General features: G+C 42.1%; 1 protein-coding gene across 1 annotated transcript in view; it reads right to left on the bottom strand.

The window, feature by feature from the left end:
- LOC134347747 (secretin receptor-like) overlaps positions 1-19,778 on the bottom strand; it is an 87,563-nt gene that overhangs the window by 59,773 nt on the left and 8,012 nt on the right. The window contains exon 2 of the mRNA XM_063050153.1: positions 6,846-6,963. Within this exon, the coding sequence (XP_062906223.1) occupies positions 6,846-6,963 (118 nt within the window). The remainder of the gene's footprint in view (positions 1-6,845; positions 6,964-19,778) is intronic.

Below are 19,778 nucleotides of genomic sequence, written 5' to 3'. Positions count from 1 at the left end.
CGTTTTCATCTAGGACATTTATATACATCACCAACAGCAGAGGTCCCAGTACGGATCCCTCCATGTGGAAGCTAAGTCATTGGGTATATTTGAGGCAGAGGCTGCTAGATTCTTGATTAGTCAGGACATGAATGGATATCGGGAGAAGGCAGAATATTGGGGTTGAGAGGGAAATGGACCAGTCATGATGAAATGGCAGAGTAGATTTAATTAACTAAATGGCTATTTCTGCTCCTCTTTCTTATGATCTTATGGTCTAATTCACCATAGATCCAACACACCTTAATCTCCTGGATGAGCTGCCTATGAAGGACCTTACTAAAATTCCTGAATAAATGCGTGCAGACAGCACCCACAGCTCCACCTTCATCAGTCACCTTTGTCACCTCCTCATAAAACCCAGTCAAGTTAGTAAGACACAATTTGCCCTGCACAAAGTCACGTTCACCGTTCTTAGTTAAAGCATCGAAACATAGAAACATAGAAATTAAGCCATTGTTTTCCAAATGCTTCATGGAAGATTCGCTGAGAATCCGCTCCTGTCACTGACATGAGACACACTGGTCTATAGTCTTCAGGATTATCCCTATTTCCCTTCTTGAATAATGGAAGTCTAAGATCCTTAAGTGAAATAATTTTATTGGCTAATTATCCTCAGTATTGAAAGGACTTGAATTTGGTAGAGAGCACTGTTTAGTGCGGTAACAATCTGGATGAATCAATGTTAAATCAACACACTATGATTTATGTGTATTATTTTGCTGTGATGTTTTAACCTAATAGATATTTGGATTCAAACTCGATAGTTTAGATCTTCTGCTGAAGTTTCCACAAACTTTTAGCACAATTCCTACTGGCAAGAGTTGCTCAGACACTCTGCACATCCCCATACATGCCCCGAATCCTCTCTCCACAAAATCCTCATTTCTTATATGCAACACAGGGCCATCGTCATCATCATCATCATTATGTGCCGTGTCATATGACATGGGCAATCATAGTCTTTCCATGACCATGATTGTACTTGGCAACATTTTTTGACAGAAGTGATTTGCCATTCGCCTTCTGCTGAGACAAGACGGGTGACCCCAGCCATTACCAATAATTGTCGGAGATTGTCTGTCTGGTGTCAGTGGTCGCATAACTAGGACTTGTAATTTGCCTAGTTGCTCATATGACCATTCACCACTTGCTTCCATGTGACCCTGATCGAAGGTGGAGTGGGGTGGGGGGGTGTTCTAGGCAGGTGTTACACCTTGCCCAAGGGTGACTTGCAGGCTAGTGGAGGGAAGAAGCACCCTACATTCCCTTTGGTAGAGATGTATCTCCACCCCACCACACAGGGTAGCACATTAAAATACAAATACAAATTACACATTTACTACCGTTGATACTTCAACATGTAGATCGGAAGTTTTGCATATGTACTTGACTTCCAACATTCTGTGAGAATTGAAAGGTGTATTTAACTAAGTTCGGCAATCAGCTGCACAGACTATGATATATTTTGAGAGAATGAGAAGCATCATTTTTCTTCAGCCTACAACAATCCATAATGTTGATAGCCACCACCTACACCTCTAAGGTCTGCTACAGGTAAATTTTATGCATATTACACCATAAAGTTGTTCAAGATCAAGTTGATCTTATTGCAATCAGATTCCCCAAACAGTCTAAAGATATACTGGGATCCTGTAAATGGAGAATACACAAGGAATCAGGTGGCCCTCAAGGTTTCACTACAAATACCGTCAAAACCAAATTATCGATAGCTGTTGTAGGACCACTGATAAATGTGTAACCAAGTCTCAACATGCCTATGCCACTTGCTGAGAAGCAGTGAAAATGGGAGAAAACATTTTCTCATGCCAGTGTGATATATCCCACAAAGATCTGTACACTCAGCCATTTCTAACCACAAAGCACGTCTTTCCCTACCCCCCCCCACTTCCCCACTTTCTGCTTTCCGCAGGGATTGCTTCCTATGTGACTCTCTTGCCTATTCGTCTCTCCCCATAATCTCCCTCCTGGCACTTATCTTTGCAAGTGGAACAAGTGTTACACCTGCCCCTACACCTCCTCCCTCACTACTATCCAGGGCCCCAAATAGTCCTTCCAGGTGAGGAGACACTTCACCTTTGGGTCTGTTGGGGTCACTTGCTGTGTATGATGCTCCCAATGTGGCCTCCTGTATGTCGGTGAGACCCGACGTAGATTGGGAGACTGCTTCACCAAGCACCTACGCTCCGCCTGCCAGGAAACACAGGGTCTCCCAGTGGTCACCCATTTTAATTCCACTTCCCATTCCCATTTCGATATGAAGCCACACTCAGGCTGCAGGAACAACACCTTATATTCCGTCTGGATAGCCTCCAACCTGATGGCATGAACATGGATTTCTCGAACTTCTGGTAATTCCCCTCCACCTTCACCATTCCCTATTTCCTTTTCTCTCTCTCACCTTATCTCCTTGCCTCCCATTCTGTCCCCCTGGTGCTTTCCCCCCTTTTCTTTTTCCATGGTCTTCTGTCCTCTTCTATCAGACTCCCCTTTCTCCAGCCCTGTATCTCCTTCACCAATTAACTTACCAGCTCTTCACTTCATCCCTCTTCCTTCAGGGTTCATCTATCACCTTGTGTTTCTCTCTCGCCTCACCCCACCTTTTAAATCTACTCCTCAACTGTTTTTCTCCAGTCCTGCTGAAGGGTCTTGGCGTGAAACATTGACTGTTTACTCTTTTCCATAGATGCAGCCTGGCCTGCTGAGTTTCTCCAGCATTTTGTGTGGGTTGCTTGTACACTTAGCTTAACAGTTCTCTCCTGCTACCTGATTTTACTTCTTCTCAGAACTTCTTAAGTTATTTTCAAATATTGAATGTCTAAACTAGTGCCTTCAATTCCAAGGAAGACATTTGTAACATATTTATTTCCACATAAAATAATCTTAGCAAATATGCAACAACCTCCATGGAGACCAGAGCCTTGTCGAGGTTCGCATGCCTGTGTCCCTCAATGACCTGGAGAGCTATATTGGCTGGAGTCAGAGCTTTATGCGTTGGATCTGGGAAGGGTCACCATGAAAACGGGTCAAAGGCTAGTGAACAGAGTAAGAGTGTTCCACTGGTCTGCTGGGTTCAGGGGTTCAGTTCAGTGCTAACAACCTTGACTAGTAAATCAAAATTGTTACGGAAACAGCAATGAAGAATCCACTATATCTGAGTGTGGTGGTATTCCTGAGTCTCCAGCGGGACTTGCATGACTGACAGTTGTGAAAACCGAGAGGAAGCTACTGACACGATGAAGGAAGCCCTGAACACTGACAAAGATGGAGGACCTTCATTGCTGCCCTAAATGTCAGCAGCATAATGGGCAGTAAGTAACTAGATAGGCAACAAAACTCAAATATTTACACAAATATGTAAATATAGAAAACTAATTGCATGAAATGAAGGTGAATGTTCCGTGCATCCCGTTCAGTCGACAAGTTTCTAAACATAACCTGTGAATTAATTTTTAAATTACAAAACTATGCCTGTAACATACTCCCAAAACAGATCCTCACTTGAAGAAAACACTGAATGATGTTCAGAATTTACTTTGTTTTCAGAAAGCGGTCATCATCATCATTATGTGTCATATTGTATGACGGGGTGACCATGATTGGTCTTGCTAAATTTTTCGACCGAAGCTTTCTTCTGGGCGGTCTCTTAGAAGATGGGTGGCCTCCCCCCAGTCATTATCAATACTCTTCAGAGATTGTCTGCCTGGTGTCAGTGGTCGCATAACCAGAACCTATAATATGCACCAGCTGCTCATACGACCATCCACCACCTGCTCCCATGGCTTCACATGACGCTGATCAGGTCCTAAACCTTTCCCTTGGGTGAACTGAAGGCCAGCTGAGATAAGGGGGTGTGCTATAAGATGATATCACCAAGCATAACCAACTACCCAATGGCAATACAACATGCAATATAACATAAATTTCCTCGTTGGTTTGATCGGGTTTTTTTTAGAAGTTTATTCTATGCTGTCAGTCAGTACTTACTGACAGTTAATAGTATCCATATAAACCACTAGATGGCAGCAGCAACATAGCATTTTTCCTTGCGAACAGGATTATAAAAATAAATTCTATTATTTTATAAGCATTGCCTTTTTTCTCTTTGAATATTGACCTACAACAATATCTACAACACAAGAAAATCTGCAGATGCTGGAAGTTCAAAGTAACCCACACATAAAATGTTAGAGGTACTCAGCAGGTCAGGCAGCATCTATGGAGAACAGTCAATGGTCTGGGCCAAGCCCCTCCTTCAGGACTGAAGTAGATTTCCTTTTCTCTCCAGTTTCAGTGGCTTGGATGGTGTATACCTCAGATTTTAGATTCAACACTGAGTCATGTCATCTGCAGAAATTGTCTGAAGACTTAGCAATAGTTGGATGCATAAAGTGAGATCCAGAGAGGAATGCAGGGCCCTAGTGGAGGACTTTGACAAATGGTGCAAGCTGAATCATCTGCACCTCAACATCAGTAAGACAAAGGAGATGGTGATGGACTTGAAGAAGACTAAGCCTGCACTGCTCCCTGTCACTATTGATAGAGAGGATGTGGATGTGGTGAGGACCGACAAGTACCTGATGACAGAGTTAAGTGGAGCACCAACAGGGAGGCTGTATACAAGAAGGGCCAGAGTCACCTCTACTTGCTGAGGATACTGAGCAAGGATACTGAGGATACTGAGAAGGCCTCTCCTTCACATGTTCTACCAGTTTGTGTCGCCAGAACAATCTTCTATGCAGTGGTGTGCTGGGGCAATGGAATCAACACAGGTGATGCCAACAGGCTCAATAAACTGATTAGAAAGGCTTACACTGTTATAGGAGTCAAACTGAACACACTGGTGGTCATGGTAGAACAAAGGACCCTACGGAAAATTGTAGCACATTAGAACAATGTTTCTCACCTTCTGCATGCCACCTTGGCTGAATAGAAGAACAATTTTAGTAATAGATTCAGTCAACCGTACTGCTCCAAAGAGTGCTATATGAGGTCATTCTTATCTTCGGCCATTAGGCTCTATAATGAGTCAACCTATAGCCAGGGAAGTGATGACCCCCTCCTGTTAGACTGTTTGAGGTAACTTATATTTTATTCTTTCTTACTTCTCTTCTAATATTTGTTTATTTGTATATCTGTGTACTCGTAATGTGATTGTGACACTGTAATTTCCTTTGGGATCATTAAAGTAGCTATCTATCTATCTATATTGATCACTGTTGATGAATTTTCCATTTCAATTCTATCTACTCCAACAATATTTATGGAGTATTTCTACTGCTGACATTGGTGTTTTATATGAAACACAACACTAGTCTGTATCATTTTTTATAGTTTGGCACTTCAATTGTTTCGCTTGTTCTGTGGTTTCTGAGCTGACACTTACATTTGCATTCATCCTTCAGTTTTACACATTTAACCAAAATTTACTGACCTTCAGAAACAAATTATTGACTTAATTATACTACAAGGCTTCAGTTAGTTCATTTGGCTCAGTTTCTGTCTAATATCTGATTTGAAATTGACTGACCTGACATGCTGAATAAAAAACAGTCAGAGAGACCTGGAATCTTTTTGTAACTGGTTTTAGTAAAACAGACGCTTTTAATAAATTAATGAAATATAAAATGATAGCTGCATCTATTACTAGAGAGTCATTGAAAAGTACAACAAAGGAGCAAGCCATTCGGCCCATCTACTTAATTAAATACAGTAAATCTGTATTTCCATTTCCACTTACAATGTATAATTTATTATTAATTAACACCAGAATGGGCTATGGGTACCCCGAGGTAATTTCTAAATTAAGTACATGTTCGGCACAGCATTATGGGCCGAAATGCCTGTATATGCTGTAGGTTTTCTATGTTTCTATGTTTCTAAGAATGTGTTATGTTTCTTTGGTAATCTGAGCCATACTGGAATTGACAATATATAATTCTCATGAAATCGTACTCATAATTTAAACAATAATTTAATCTAATTATTTGAGATTTGTTTCTTTAAAAAAAACAAAGGAAGTATTTATAGCAGAACATGTACGTTATCTGTTTGATCAGTATCTCTATCCAAAACCACAGTGAGAGATGAACAATATACTGATTGCTTTCACCTTATGTTCTGCTTATTTGACATTTAAAATATTGAAGAATTATAAAACTGGAGATATGCCATCGGATGCTGGCACATAAATTCACTGGGATTTTGAATCAGATTGTTAAGAGGTTGAGATATGCAGGTTAGTGCTTATCCTAAAATAGTACAGAGGAATTTCAGATATAAAGAGGAATCTATACATTCTTATACACTAGCATTTCAATTTCTATTTTAATGAAAATTTATGAGAAAATATTCACTGGTATGTTGAATCGTTTGTTTTTTTTGGTTCCAGTACAGTTAAAAGAGATAAGTTGTTTTGGAAGATGACCAATTATATTCAGAATCTGAATTAGGTTTAATGTCACCGCATTTGTTATGAAATGTGCTAACTTTCCAGCAGTAGTACATGATAATATAGGGAAAACTGTAAATGACAGTAAGTTTATATAAATGTATATCAAATAGGTAAGTGAAAATAAGTAGTTCAAAACAGAAATGAAACGGTAGTGAGGCAGCGTCCATTGAGATACCGGAGAAGCTGCCCCCCAGTCGCTGAGTGTTCTTTTGAACATTAGAAACTATTTCATATATATATATATATATATATAGAGAGAGAGAGAGAGAGAGAGAGAGAGAGGGCTGCCTCAAGGCATATCATCTGCTCCATTCTGGAGTTGTAGTCTTACCTACTTCAAGCTTCTGCGATTCAGGGTGGATTTGGTTGCCTGACAATGTTTGAAGGCAATGCTCCTTCTCCATTAGTAGAATAGCCGGGAGATCACACTCTACTGGATCGTTTCTCACCTAAATAAATGAAAATAAAAGTTACTGTCAGAGCCTTTAATCTGGTATAACGAATATTTTATATTTATTATATATATATATATATATATATATAGAGAGAGAGAGAGAGAGAGAGAGAGAGAGAGAGAGAGAGAGAGAGAGCAAAGCTCTTTGAAATTGCATGTGAAATTTGTGCCAGAAACACAGTATACTGGACTCGTTGTAACCGAAGTGAATTGAAATGGCCCGCACTAAAGCAACAGATGGAACGAATATCACAACAGATGAACACACATATGTTCGTTCGGTCCTAAAAGCATTACTGTATACATCTTTGGCATATACTATTACTTCGCCAACACCGGCTTGGCGCACTTAAACCAGGCTAACAAAAGCAGGAATAAATGCTGGAAGCAAGCAGCATCTGCGGAAGGAGAATATATTCTCCGAACCGAAATCAATTTTCTTTCCCCGATATGATCTTCTAGTCATGCAAGTGAACACTCTCTATACAACATACTTCTAAATCAAGGGGCCCTAACCTTTTTTATGCCTCCCCCCACCGCCATTAGCCGAGGGATCGGTGGTTCCCAAGTTCGGAGCCCCTGTACTAAATCTAGAAGTAAACGGTTTACTTACGATAGCAATAGTGTCCAGGCACATCACAATGAGAAAGATCCTCATAGTGTGGAGATGTCCCATAAGATGTGCTCCTCGGATTTCTGCCGCCCTCTATGTAATTGAAATAAATTGTTTGGGGTCGTTTAATCTTGCCGATGAAGATGGCTGTTACTTTTTACTTCTGAGTATAACTGCCACCTTACAACCATCCGTTTGGCGACCTTTGATGTGAGAGAAACCTTTTCTTGTAAGAAGAACTGGGTTGTAAACTTCTGATCCCGGAGAAGTCCTGATAAAAGGTTTTAATCGGAAACGTCGCCTCGCGCCTTTTGCCTCCACAGATGCTGCAGGGCTCGCTGAGTTCTTCGTGTCAACTGTTTTTGTTTGTAAATGTTTCCTCCTGCCACTGATCGCAATTCGACAACTACAACGGGATTTATGCCCCAGGTGCTGACATTAGCAGATTATACCATCAATATCTCGAAGGCAAAGATTACACGGCTAGAGGAGGGCCAATACACGCAAATGTTTCAGCTGCGGAAAAAAATAGTGTATATAAAACGCCTCCCACCCACCCTTTAGTTTGAAAGTCCCGAATGAGTAAACCTAAGGCTGAAGATGCGCGACCTCTGGCGAAGACGCGAACGCTTGGTCCGGCTCCGCAGGATGATTCTTTTGTTGTTGTTTTGGCCGTTGCTCTGGCCGCCAGTGTTCCGTGGTTTGCCGATATTTCATTATCCTCCAGTCGGCAACAAAGGACACAAGGAGAAGCGGGGAGGAACCCCACCCAGAGCAAAATCAATGATTGCAGTTTATCGGAACGTGGTGATGAATTGTTGTATTATGCTTCCAAGCAGCTGCTTTTTAATCTCTGTAATACGCAGTGAGATTGTAACTTGTTCATGTTTAATAATATTAACGCTGCTTGTTTTGAGCTGCATTATCATTTAGATCCAATTAAATTTGCAACATTTCAATTTGTTTTATGAATAATCAATCCAACGATTTGTAAAAGTGAAATCTATGTTTCATATCTGTTGTAATGATACACAGCCTGCTGGAGATTGCTGCCAACACTTATGTATACAGTAATATGAATAGAAACGTTCGCAGCGTTGGTCTGTGAGACTCCTCCGTGATACCTCACTCATGTGTGCTATTCTAGATACAGGCTGAAAATAGCGCTTATTAGAGATGTCTAAACCACGGCCACAGTCCCCAAAGACAGGAGACAGGGCCACATCAGGTTATCGACAAGTTCCTCTCCTTGTCACATTCAGGGCTCCTCAATAACAACCCATGTCTTTCTGGGGTAGGGACAATGGGTCAAAGAACAGAAGTCATTTAGTTTTGAGGAATAATTGGTGTAGTAAATACATTCCTTACATCAGTTCAGCTGCTCCCTATCAGAGAAAGTAATGTTTTTAAGGTGCTGAGTCAATTTTACAAACCCATTGTATTAAACTTGATTGTGTGCCACTTACTATTAAGGATAGTGCACAGGACAGCCCGCCATGTCTGCACTAAAGCTGATGCAAAATTAAACAAATTCTCTTCTGCCTGTACATGAGACAATAAGACATTTGAGCAGAATTAGGCAATTTGGCACCTTGAGTCTGCTCCATCATTTCATCATCACTGATCCAATTTTCCTCTCAGCCCCAATCTCCTGCCTTCTCCCCATATTCCTTCATGTGTTGACAAACCAAGAATCTATCTACCTCTTCCTTAAGTATGCAAACAGACTTAGGCTCCACAGCTGCCCGTGGCAATGAATTCCACAGATTCGCTACTCTGACTAAAGAAATTCCTCCTCATCTCCATTCTAAAAGGACCCCTCTATTCTGAGGCTGTGTCCTCTGGCCTCAGACTCTCCCACTATAAGAAACATCCCCTTCACATCCATTCTATTGAGGCCTTTCACCATTCGGTAGATTTCAATGAGGTCATCCCAAATTCTTCTGAATTCCAGTGAACCCAGGCCCAAAGCCATCAAAAGCACTTCATATGACAAGCTGTTCAAGCCCAGAATCATTCTCATGAACTGTCTTTGAACCTTCTTCAGTTTCAGCACCCTTTCTAAGATAAGGGGCCCATAATACTCACCAGTGTTTTATAAAATCTCAACATTACATTACATCCTTGCTTTTATATTCTAGTCCTCTTGAAATGAATGCTGACATTGCACTTGTCTTCCTCACCACAAACTCAATCTGCAAATTAACCTTTAGGGAATCCTGAACAAGGACTCCTAAGTGACTTTGCAACTCAGTTTTATTTTGTATTTTCTCTTCATTTAGAAAAAAGTCACCCCTTTCATTTCATCTACCAAAGTGCATGACCACACACTTCCCAACACTGTATTCCATCAACCACTTCTTTACCCATTTTCCTAAACTGTCTAAGTCTTTCTGTAGCCTCTCTAGTTCCTCAAAACTACCTGCCACTCCACCTATCTTTGTATTGCTGCAAACTTTGCAACAAAACCATCAATTCCATCATTCAAATCATTGACATATAACATAAAAAGAATTGGTTCCAGCACAGATTCTTTCCAAAGTCTCTAAATCTTTTCTGTAATGGGGTGACAGAATTTCACACTATACTCCAAATGCAGCCGAAGCAATATGCAGCAATGACATAACTTATTGATCAAATAAAATGGATATTAATTAAAATGGTACATCAACATATAATTTTAACCAAAATAGATGAGGTTCCCTGTCATCATTGTGGGTGCTCAAAACTATTTCTGAAGCAGAAAAAACAACAAATCATTCGCACCCTGGTAATCGATTTACCCAAATACTTTCCTATAACTGCAAAAATTTCAAATTTTCTTAAAATATTTCCCATGCTGTTGCCAATATTTTTCTGGCCAAGAAAAATTACATAATTAAAAATAAAAACATAATATCAAGATGGGGAGTCTTGGAGGTGAGAGGACAATATACCTCCTCCTCTTTTGGAAGAGGTATGAAGTGTACAAAAGTGACAAGTTACACCTGAACCCGAGAGGGAACAATATTAAGTTTTTAAGCTCACCAGTGGGAGGTGGTGCTTTAGCACTGCTGGCCCACCACCTCGAGGGAGTCTTGATCATAAGCGGGCCGAAACTCCTGAAGACAGGTGGCAAATCAACTGATGATCCCACTGGTGATAGCACAGGACAGTTAACATCTTAGTCCACGTGTATTTTGTAACTCTTTTGTTCCGGACACCAGTGACTACCAGGAATAGTCTGGTTGGCATGGAGAGACAGCGGACAGCCAGGAAAGACTGGCACCGGGGGTGTCAGGATTGGCAGTCTGGGTACCAGCTCAGAAGAGCACCCACCTCTTGAAGCTTCTAGTTTACATGGAGATACATACCCTCGGGGTCCTCTGAGAGGGAGGGAGAATGATGGACCCAATCAGACGGATACAGTTAATTACAGGGAACGACTACGACCAAGAGCTAGGATAAGAGGCTCTGAGTGTCCAGTGTGTTGGTGTGGGAGAGCGTTTTCCAGCATTAAAGGTTTACGAGTCCACCAAGCAAAGTTGAAGTGCTATTCCATCCCAGCGGATGAAGATGAGATTTCTTCACCAAGCACAGATGATGTGGTCTTTTCAACCACTGATTCACAAGCCACAGCGATTCGCTCTGGGGAGCGTCATCATACTCTAGGTCAGATGAGAGATAACCCAGGTTAGGTTTCAGACCACAGTACCCACGTAGATTCTTCGCATGATGGCGGTGGTGAGGAGGTAGAGAAGAAGAGGAAGGTCAAGTGGCCAGCAATGGCAGATGAGAAGGCTTGGCGTGTATTTGATGAGGATATCAGTATGATGTTGGAGAACACTCTCAGGGGAACATCAAAGAGAAAGTTGGAAGTGATGGGCGATATGATTTACGATGTTGGAAATTACAGGTTTGGTTTGGTTGAGTTGAAGAAAGCAAAGCCTACACAGCAACCAAGCAGGCACCAGAAGGAGATTAGCAGGTTGAGGAGAGAGCTTAGATCATTGAGACAGAGGTGGAAGGTAGCAAGTGAGGGTGACAAGCCAGGGCTTGCTGATCTCCGAGAGCATTTTCGAATAAAGTTAGCATCACTCCGTCGTGCAGAGTCACAATGTAAAAAGAGAAAGAAGAGAGAGAAGGCAAGAAAGTTGTTCTTTGAGAACCCTCACGAGTTCACAAAGAAACTGTTTGAACAAAGTAAGAGTGGGCAGCTTAACATCTCTCAACAAGAACTTGAGGATCACCTAGCAAGCACTTACTCTAACGAACAGTGGGAGACTCCTCTGCTTGACATTTCAGGGCCTGTGAAGTCTACCAGGCCAGGAGTGAAGTTCGATCTGTCAGAACCCAAACTGGCAGAAGTCGAAGGGTTCATCAGAAAGGCAAGGTCAGGCTCAGTGCCAGGACCTAATGGAGTGCCGTATAAGGTGTTCAAGAAGTGTGAACAGCCGAGGAAATACTTGTGGAGATTGTTAAAGGTGGTGTGGAGACAAGATGTTGTTCCTTTGTCATGGAGTGAGGCTGAAGGAGTATACATCCCGAAGGAAGAGAATTCTTCTACATTGAATCAGTTCCGACCAATTTCACTCGTGAATGTAGAGGGGAAGATCATGTTTGGCATTCTGGCAGAAAGAATATCTTCATTTGTGATAAAGAATGGATTAGTAAATACATCTGTGCAGAAGGCAGGAATACCAGGCTTCCCAGGATGCCTTGAACATTCTAGTATGATATGGCATACCATCCAGGAGTCAAAAAGGTTGAGAAGAAATCTGGCTGCAGTTTGGCTTGATCTGGTAAATGCATATGGTTCTGTTCCCCATGTCCTGATTGAGTTTGCGATGGAATTCCTATGGATTCCTGCTAAGGTGAGGAACTTTGTATGCAGTACTACAATGATTTCCGGATGAGGTTTTCCACTCAGCAGTTTACAACTAGGTGGCAGAGCATGGATGTTGGAATCCCAAAGGGATGTGCGATTTCACCCATCCTTTTTGTGTTAGCCACGGAGGTCATTGTGAGGGCTGCAGGATCAGTGGCACCAGGTGTCGCATTTGCTGGCAGAGGGGAGTTACCACCAATACGAGCGTTCATGGACGATCTCACCCTTTTGGATCCCAGCACGGAGGCAGTGGAAAATGTACTATCTAGACTCGAGGAGCTAATTGATTGGGGAAGAATGAAGTTCAAGACCAAGAAGTCAAGGAGCCTTGTTCTTAGGAGAGGAAAGCTGGTTGACTTTCATTTCCCACCCTTTGTGGAGAGGAGATTCTATCCATTCAGGACAACCAGTTAAGAGCCTTGGGCGATGGTACACTGAGGAGCTGAGAGACACCAAGAGGGTTCAAGAAACAGGAGAACAGATCAGCAGGGGTCTGATGTCTGTTGATAAGTGTGGCTTGCCTGGCAAGTTGAAGTTGTGGTGCTTGCAGTACGGACTGATGCCACGGATAATGTGGCCACTAACTGTCTATGAAGTGGCAATGTCCCACGTTGAGGCAATGGAACGGAAGATCAACAAGTATGTGAAGAAGTGGCTTGGAGTACCGAGCAGCCTCACCAATGTCACAATCCACGGTAGCCAGACAAAGCTTACCATCCCAGTGCAATCCCTTGTTGAAGAGGTCAAGGTAGCCAAGGTAAGATCATTCTTGATGCTTTGAGACTCAAAAGACCCTGTCTTCAAGAACACCCAGCCGGATGTGAGAACAGGCCCATGTAGAAGCTAATGAGGCAGAGTCCAGATTGAAGCACAAGGAGATGGTTGGGGCTATCCAGTTAGGCTGCCAGGGACTTGGATGGACAACCCACAAGTGGTGGTCATCTTCTACAGGTAAGAGCGCTGTGAGCTTGTAACACAAGAAATACGAGAGGTAGAAGAGGAGAAGAGGTTAGCTAAAACAGCTGGCCTGGCCAAACAAGGGGCTTGGACCCGGTGGGAAAGTGTTGAACAACGACACCTGTCTTGAAGCAATCTTGGAATTTCTGTGGCAGATGGAACCGCTCCGCATTTCTTTTTTATGCAGAGCAGCGTACGATCTGCTTCCAACACCTGCCAACCTCAGCACCTGGTATGAAGATAAGACAGACAGGTGTGCTGCTTGTGGCGAGAAGGGAAAACTTCAACATATCTTGAGTGCATGCAGAGTCAATCTTTCCAGTGGCATGTACACTTGGAGACATAACAACGTCCTCAAAGTTGTAACAGAAGCGGTTGAGCAGAGAGTACTGCAGCACAACTTATCTCATGCCCCATGCTGCACAGAACATCGCATATCATTTATGAAAGAAGGCTCCAAGTCAAGGGTGTACAGCATAGGCTCACGATCAAGCATACTTTCTTCAGCCAATGATTGGAGTGTCAAGGCTGACCTGGATGGGAAAGGCAGTTTCCCGGAGCAAATAGCTTTCACCACATTGCGTCCAGATATAATGGTATGGTCTGACACCAGTAGGGAAGCGGTTATTGGTGAACTCACAATCCCCTGGGAAGACAACATCGATGAAGCCCATGAGCACAAGTTAACCAAGTATGCAGAATTAAGATCAGAGTGCAGAAACAGAGGGTGGAAGGTCTCATGCTATCCATTCGAAGCAGGCTGCCGTGGGTTTATTGCGTTCACTCTCCATAAGTGGCTGCTTGACCTTGGCTTCACTAGAAGAGAGATCAAGTCAACCAGCAGGGCTGTAGCTGAGGCAGCAGAGAAAGGATCAGAATGGGTGTGGACCAAGTATGTCCAGAGGGGCGGATAGCCAGACAGTGTATACATATCTTGCAAACCCTTCAGTAGCTGCACAGACACCTGAAGAGCAGACTATCTGTCGGATGGAAGCGACCAACAACTCTGATAGAGGCAGATGTCAAGTTTTTAAGCTCACCAGTGGGAGGTGGTGCTTTAGCACTGCTGGCCCGCCACCTCGAGGGAGTCTTGATCATAAGCGGGCCAAAACTCCTGAAGACAGGTGGCAGATCAACTGATGATCCCACTGGTGATAGCACAGGACTGTTAGCATCTTAGTCCACGTGTATTTTGTAACTCTAACTCTCTCACGAGCAGGTTTGTTAGAGCTGTTGAGGAGGGTTTAAACTAATTTGGCAGGGGGTTGGGAACCAGAGTGAGGGAACTCAGGATAGGATGGATGGTTTTAAAAAAAAAAAGCAAAGATAGCGTGAAATCAGACTTTTAGGAAGGCCAAGCAGATGATAGGACATAATTGCAGCCAAGTATCAGTGCATTAGGGATGCAGAGTCAAAAAGAGTAGCAAATACAGTGCTCAAAGTGTTATATCTCAATGCACAGAGTATAAGAAATAAGGTGGATGAGCTTGTTGTACTTTTACAGATTGTCAGGTATGATGTTGTGGTCATCACTGAATGGTGGCTGAAGGATGGTTGTAGTTGGGAGCTGATTGTCCAAGGTTAGATATTGTATCAGAGGGGTAGGAAGGTAGGCAGAGGGGGTTGTGTGGCTCTGCTGGTAACTTGTTGCATGGCAGCAAATCAGTAGAAAAATCAGGTCAGAAGATGGTGAATCCTTGTGGTTTGAGTTAAGAAACTGCAAGAGTAAAAGGACCGTATGTCAGTTATATACAGGCCTCCAAACAGTAGCTGGGATGTGGACCACAGATTGCAATGGGGAATAGAAAAGGTGTGTCAGAAGGACAATGTTATGATAGTCATGGGATCATTTCAACATGCAGGTTGATTGGGAAAATTAGGTTGGTAATGGATCTCAAGAGAGTGAATTTGTTGAATGCCTACAAGTTGTCTTTTTAGAGCAGTTTGTCATTGAGCCTACTAGGGAATCAGCTATACTGGATTGGGTGTTATGTAATGAAACAGAGGTGATTATTGGGAGGCAATGATCACAATATGACTGTTCAACTTGAAATTTGATAGAGAGAAAGTAAAGTCTGATGTAGCAGTATTTCAGTGGAATAAAGTAAATAACAGTGATATGAGAGAGGAGTGGCCAAAGTAAATCAAAGGAGATGCTGGCTGGGATAACAGCACAGCAGCAATGGCGTGAGTTTCTGGGAGAAATGAGGAAGGTGAAAGATAGATGTATTCCAAAAACAAAGAAATACTCAAATGGCAAAAGTGGATAGTAAAAGCTTTTTCAAGCATGAAAAAAATAAAAGAATGATGAGAGTGGATACAGGACCGCTAGAAAATGAGGCCAGATAAATAATAACTGGGAACAAGAAGATGAAAGATGAACTAAATGAGTATTTTGCATCAGTCTTCACTGTGGAAGACACTAGCAGTGTACCAGATATTGAAGTGTGTGAGGGAAGAGAAGTGAATGCAGTTACTATTACAAGGGAAAAGGAGCTCAAAAAACTGAAAGACCTTCGGGTACATAAGTCACCCAGACCAAATGAGCTGCACACTAGGGTTCTGAAAGAGGTAGTGTTAGAGATTGTGGAGGTATTAGTAATGATTTTCAAAAATCATTGGACTCTGGCATGGTGCCAGAGGCTGGAAAATTGCAAATGACACTCCACTCTTTAAGAAAAGAGGACAGCAGCAGAAAGGATATTATAAACAATTTAGCCCGACCTCAGTGGTTGGGAAGATATTGGAGTCAATTGTTAAGGATGAGGTTTTGGAGTATTTGGTGACACAGGATATTGTAGGACAAAGTCAGCATGGTTTCCTTAAGGGAAAATCTTGCCAGACGAACCTGTTGGAATTCTCAGAGGAGATTGAAAAGTAGGATAGATAAAGGGGGTGTGGTGGATTTTGTATATTTGGACTTTCAGAAGGCCTTTGACAAGGTGCCACATGAGGCTGCTTACCAAGTTAAGAGCCAACTGTATTACAGGAAAGTTACTGGCATGGTTAGAGCATTGGCTGATTGGTGGAAAGCAGTGAGTGGGACAAAAAGGATCCTTTTCTGGTTGGCTGCCAGTGACTAGTGGTGTTCCGCAGGGGTCAGCATTGGGACCATTTCTTTTTATGCTGTATATAAATGATTTACATGATGGAATAGATTGCTTTGTTGCCAAGTTTGCATATAATACAAATATTGGTGGAGGGGCAGGTAGTGTTGAGGGAAGAGATAGGGCAGAAGGACTTAGACAGATTAAGAGAATGGGCAAGAGACTGGCAAATGAAATACAATGTTGGAAAATGCATGGTCATGCACTTTGGTAGTAGAAATAAATGTGAGGACTATTTTCTAAATGGGGAGAAAATCCAAGAATCTAAGATACAAAGGGGCTTGGGAGTCCTTGTGCAGAACACCCTAGGGGGTTAACCTGCAGAAAGGGTCGGTGGTGAGAAAGGCAAATGCAATGTTAGCACTTATTTTAGAGGTCTAGAATACAAGAGCAGAGATATGATGCTGAGGCTTTATAAGGCACTGGTGAGGCCTCACCTTGAGTATTGTGAACAGTTTTGGGCTCCTCATCTTAGAAAAGATGTGCTGGTGTGGAGAGAGTCTAGAGGAGGTTCACAAGGATGATTCTGGGAATGAAAAAGTTATCATGAATGGAATGTTTGATAGCCCTGGGTCTGTACTGGCCAGAATTTAGAAGGATGAAGAGGGAATTCATTGAAACCTTTCGAATGTTGAAAGCCCTAGACAGAGTTGATGTGGAAAGGATGTTTCCCATGGTGGGGGAGTCCAGGACAAGAGGTCACAGCCTCAGGATAGAGGGGCGCCCTTTCAAAACAGAGATGCAGAGAAATTTCTTTATCCAAAGGGTGGTGAATTTGTGGAATTTGTTACCACAGGCAGGCATGGAGGCTAGGTTGTTGGGTGTATTTAAGGCAGAGACTGACAGATTCTTGATTGGACATGGCATCAGCAGTTATGGGGAGAAAGCTGGGGAGTGAGGCTAAGGAGGGGAGAAAACAGATCCACCATAATTGAATGGCAGAGCAGACTCAATGGGCCAAATGGCCCAATTCTGCTCCTAAATCTTATGGCTTTATGGTCTTTTACAGGTAAAGTCATTGTGAGAGAGGAAAAAGAATGTTTAAAAGAAAGACAAGATGGAAATAATGGTTTCAGAAAGGAAAATAAGCTATGTTAGTCTTAGCTTCTAAAATGAAAAAGGCTGGCAAATTGGATGCCTGGAGAAGAGACTGCCTGTGCTTTGGGGAGTTTACAAAAAGACAGATATCAAATGATCCTCAGATGGCCATTCTGGAATGTAATCTCCTTCTCTTGGAATGAAAGGAGCAAGGAATGATTCTTTTGCTCAATGAGTGAGCGGTAAATAGTAATGCCAAAACTTTCACTTTACAGCTCTTTTTCCTAAGAATTCTGTTTAGGATGTCTTTTTTCCCTCTGATTTGGAATGTTAGTGTAGCTAGCGGAGTCATTGCTTTACAGACCCGGAGATCTGGCTTCAATCCTGACCTCAGGTGCAGTCAGTATGGAAATTGCATGTTCTGCCTGTGACAGCGCAGTTTTCCTTTGGTTTTCTCTACGTCCCAAAGACCTGCAAGTTGGTAGGTTAGTTAGACTCTGCAAATTGCCCCTAGAAAATACATAGCTGAGTGGTAGAATCTGTAGGAAGATGGATTATTATCTTTGTATTTTATTTTCCTCCATTGCACTTCTGTGCTCGATCCTGAGCACAGCAGGTAAGTGTAATTACAAAGAAAGCATGGCTATGCCTCTACTTCCTCAGAGATTTTGCATGACATCTAAAACCTTGACATACTTCTATAGATGTGTTGTGGAGAGTATACTGACTGGCTGCATCACAGTGTGGTATGGGGCACCAATGCCCTTGAACGGAAAATCCCACTAAGAGTTTTGGATATGCCTCAGTCCATCATGAGAAAGCCCTCTCAACTATTGAGCTCATCTACATGAAACACTGGTGTAGGAAAGCAGCATCTAGTGTCAGGGATCTTTAGCACCCATGACATGCTCTCTTCTCACTTCTGCCTTCAGGAAGAAGGTACAAGAGCCTCTGGGCTCACACCACCAGGTTCAGGAACAGTTATTACCCCTCATTCATCAAGCTCCTGAACCAAAGGTGATAATTCAAACTTCACTCAACCTGATTTGCCCCATTGTTGAAATGTTCCAATAACCAATAGACTCGACTTTCAAGGACTCTTCGACTCATGTTCTCAATACTTATTGCTGATTTATTTATTATAATTATTTCTTTATTTTTGTATTTGCAGTTTGTTGTCTTTGGCACTTTGGTTGAATGCCTTGGTTGGGTGGTCTTTCATTGATTATATTGTAGCTATTATTCTATAGATTTATTGAGTATGCCCTCAAGAAAATGAATCTCAGGATTGTCAGTGGTGACATATCTGTACTTTGAAAATGAAATTTATTTTGAACTTACTGATCTTATAAAGGTTTGATATTTGGCATGACTTGGTGAGCCAATGAGCCTGTTTCTGTGCTCTGAATCTATGGTTTCTCAGTAGCTAGCATCTAGGATTCACATGCGCTTTAAGGAAATGCTACACAACATTAGGGCCAGTCTATGTAAGAAAATCAAATTTGAACCAGCAGGTGCAATAGCTTTATAATCTTGAAATAACTCATTTTGTGATTTTTAATATGTACAGTAGTTCCAAATGTGTCCCTGTAAACATTCGTTTAAAGAATGACCAAATTTGGATCGTGGGTAGGATAAACCAGATAAGTCAGTTATAGTTGATCTGTCATTTAGCAGTGCCAAAGTATACAGACTATTGACTGTCATGCTGAAAGAATGAACAGTAGAAGTGCACTTGGAATATAGTACATGTAGGAGACAGGAATAGCTCCCTTGTTAAATAAGTATAAGGTTATTATTAGCAACCACCGTAGGTCCCTGTGTTTAGTAACTAATTCATTAAAGCTAGAAGTATATTCAGCAAATAATGAAAAGGACCATAAGAGCACATCATAAACAGAAAAGATTCTGCAGATGCTGGAGATCCAAAGCAACACCCAAACTGCTGGAGGAACTCAGCAGGTCAGGCAGCATCTATGGAAATGAAGAAACTGAGTCCTGAAGAAGGGTCTCGGCCTGAAACATCAACTGTTTACTCTTTTTTAGGGAGCTTAATATAAAGGAACCCTTAGGAGGCAGTGATCATTATATGATTGAATGTTAGAAGGAGAAGCATAAGTCAAATGTAGCAGTATTGCAATGGAGTAAAGGAAAATACAGTGGCATAAGAGACGAATTTGCCCAGATGGATTGGAGGAGGATACAGGCGGGGACGTCAGCAGAGCAGG

Source organism: Mobula hypostoma, chromosome 6, assembly GCF_963921235.1.
Source record: "Mobula hypostoma chromosome 6, sMobHyp1.1, whole genome shotgun sequence".
Classification (NCBI taxonomy): Eukaryota; Metazoa; Chordata; class Chondrichthyes; order Myliobatiformes; family Myliobatidae; genus Mobula; species Mobula hypostoma.
Note: the sequence above shows the minus strand (reverse complement) of the source record. Positions and strands in the feature narration are given on the sequence as shown.